The 2,500-nt window shown below is 17.6% G+C and overlaps 1 protein-coding gene across 1 annotated transcript; it reads right to left on the reverse strand.

Moving 5' to 3' along the window:
• Positions 1 to 104: 104 nt before the first annotated feature.
• PRSY57_1133900 (hypothetical protein) lies at positions 105 to 1,920 on the reverse strand (the record flags this gene model as incomplete). Its single annotated transcript, XM_012908302.2, has 5 exons — positions 105 to 183; positions 436 to 498; positions 590 to 676; positions 788 to 1,477; positions 1,754 to 1,920. The coding sequence occupies 5 exons, from the start codon at positions 1,918 to 1,920 to the stop codon at positions 105 to 107; spliced, it is 1,086 nt and encodes a 361-aa protein (XP_012763756.2).
• Positions 1,921 to 2,500: the final 580 nt, after the last annotated feature.

Consider the following 2,500-nt stretch of genomic DNA (forward strand, 5'->3'; position numbering starts at 1 on the left):
AAAAAAAAAAAAAAAAAAAAAAAAAAAAAAAAAAAAAAGTTAAATAAAATGAGATATATATTAAAGAAATAAAAATTATTTGTTTTGTCATTCATTTTAACATATCAATACTTTTCCTTTTTAAGCTGTTTTTCTTTTTCTTTTTCTTTTTCCTTTTGTTGTTGCGTATTTTTTTTTAACATCCTAAAAATAAAATAAAAATAATATTTGTAAACTTTAATAAACATACTAGTAACATTTATGCATAATTTTATTTTTATTAATTATATAATGAAAAAAAAGATACATTATTATGGGACAGCTCTTTTAATTTTAAATAAATATGATAAATATATATATAATTTTTCCCTTTTATGACTTTAAAAAAATGATGAAAGCATATAAAATGAACACACAATACATTAAGAATATATTGTAGTGAAAAAATATTTTTACTTTTTTTTTTCCTTTCGTTCCTTGTTCAATTTCAGTTTAAATAAATGTCGTTCGTCATGAATCCTAAGGAGTAAACAAAATTTAAATATATTAAAATGTGCATTACAATACTATGTACAATTTATATATTATATTTTTCGTTTTTCTTTATAACTTGTAAAAATCTTTTGTCTTAGACAATAGTTGAAGTTCCTCTTTTAACTTTTTTGGACGATCGTTATTTATTCTATTTTCTATTTCTCTATAAAACCAAAAAAATACAATATACATATAAATATATATATATATATATATATATATATGTGTGACAACACATTTGGATACATATATTAATTTCCCTTATATTTCATACTCGGGTAGTTGTAAAGAGTGCTCCCTCCAGTATACAGAATTATTCTGTTCCGTTTTTTTTTTTAATTCAATTAACTTGTTGTTTAAATAAATAGATAAATTTTGATCATTAAGAATTTTGGCTGTAATAAAAATATCATCATCTTTTTTTACAATAAGAAATAAGTTATCAAAAAAATATATAAAATTTGTCCAGTTTTTAAATATTTTATAAATTGATATTCCTGCAGTAATAATTTTATGAGGGTAAAAAGAATACTCAAATACATGTTTGTAGATATCCTTTATATTCATACTACAATTATTATATTCTAAATATTTAAACAAATTCAAAGCTATATTTATAGCACTGTAATTATAATGGTCTTGTTTAAAAAAATAATTATAATCATTACTTTTATTCGAAAGTAAACTTCTAAATTTTAATATTTTATACTGTAAAGATAAGGGAAGTCTTATATTAATATTACGTATACATTTATACATATCTTTTTTATTATAAAAGGTAGCATAACAAATATTATTATTTATATATGGATCATTCCTATGACTTAAGCATCTTATAATTTTTAATCTTCCATATTTATTTAAACTTTTTCTTAGACGTTCTTGAATATATTCATTAGTTTTGTTATTTGGTAAATTCGTTATTTCAATGGTGTTCTCTCCATATATGTACATATATTCATATCTAATAATCAGATAAAAATTAAACAAATAAATAAATAAATAAATATATATATATATATATATGAGAAATAACATATACAAATGTACATATGTCACAAAATATATTTTTTTAAACATATATCACAAAATATATTTTTTTAAACATATATCACAAAATATATTTTTTTAAACATATATCATAAAATATATTTTTTTACATATATCACAAAATATATTTTTGTACATATATTACACATAATATATGTTTCTTTTTTATATTCTTATTTTTAATATATACCCTGATTTAGGAGTGCTATATCTCCAATCAATAAAATTTTTCGAATTCTTAGAATATAGGGGTTGATGGAATAAACTTATATTTAATTTCTTTTTTTTTCGTTTTTCTATATAACATTTTATTTTACTTCCTCCAGGGTACTTATGGAAGAATCTTTTAAAAATCATTATTGAAAAAAGAACAAAAAAAAAAAGAAAAATTAAACCTTAATATTGTTCTTTGATCAATAATATATTATTCCAAAAAAAAAAAAAAAAAGGAATTGAAATGTGTGTATATATATATATATTTATGTTTATGTTTATTTATTTATAATATGACCATTTGGATATTTATAAAATTTTTCCATGGTGTGTATTTTAAGTAATATATCATATATGTATAAAATATAAAGGGAAAAAAAATTAGTTCATATGCTTTAAATAGGTTCATTCATTTTTTTTGTTTTTTAATAAATATAATAAAAGGAAAAAAGAATATACATTTTAAAATATTAATTAGAATATTGTATATATATATATATATATATATAATATTTATCTTATAGTAATTTTTTGTTTATTGATTTAATCATTTATGTTAAATCATTTCATACCCTTTTGCACTTGTATATTTACAATAAAAAAGAAAAAACGTATTCAACCATATAATAAAAATTATATTTTATATTATATATATATAAATGCAAAATTTTTTAAAGAATTAGAAAAATAAAAAGAAATAAAAAAAAAAAAAAAATTATGAATA

This window comes from Plasmodium reichenowi, chromosome 11, assembly GCF_001601855.1.
Source record: "Plasmodium reichenowi strain SY57 chromosome 11, whole genome shotgun sequence".
Classification (NCBI taxonomy): domain Eukaryota; phylum Apicomplexa; class Aconoidasida; order Haemosporida; family Plasmodiidae; genus Plasmodium; species Plasmodium reichenowi.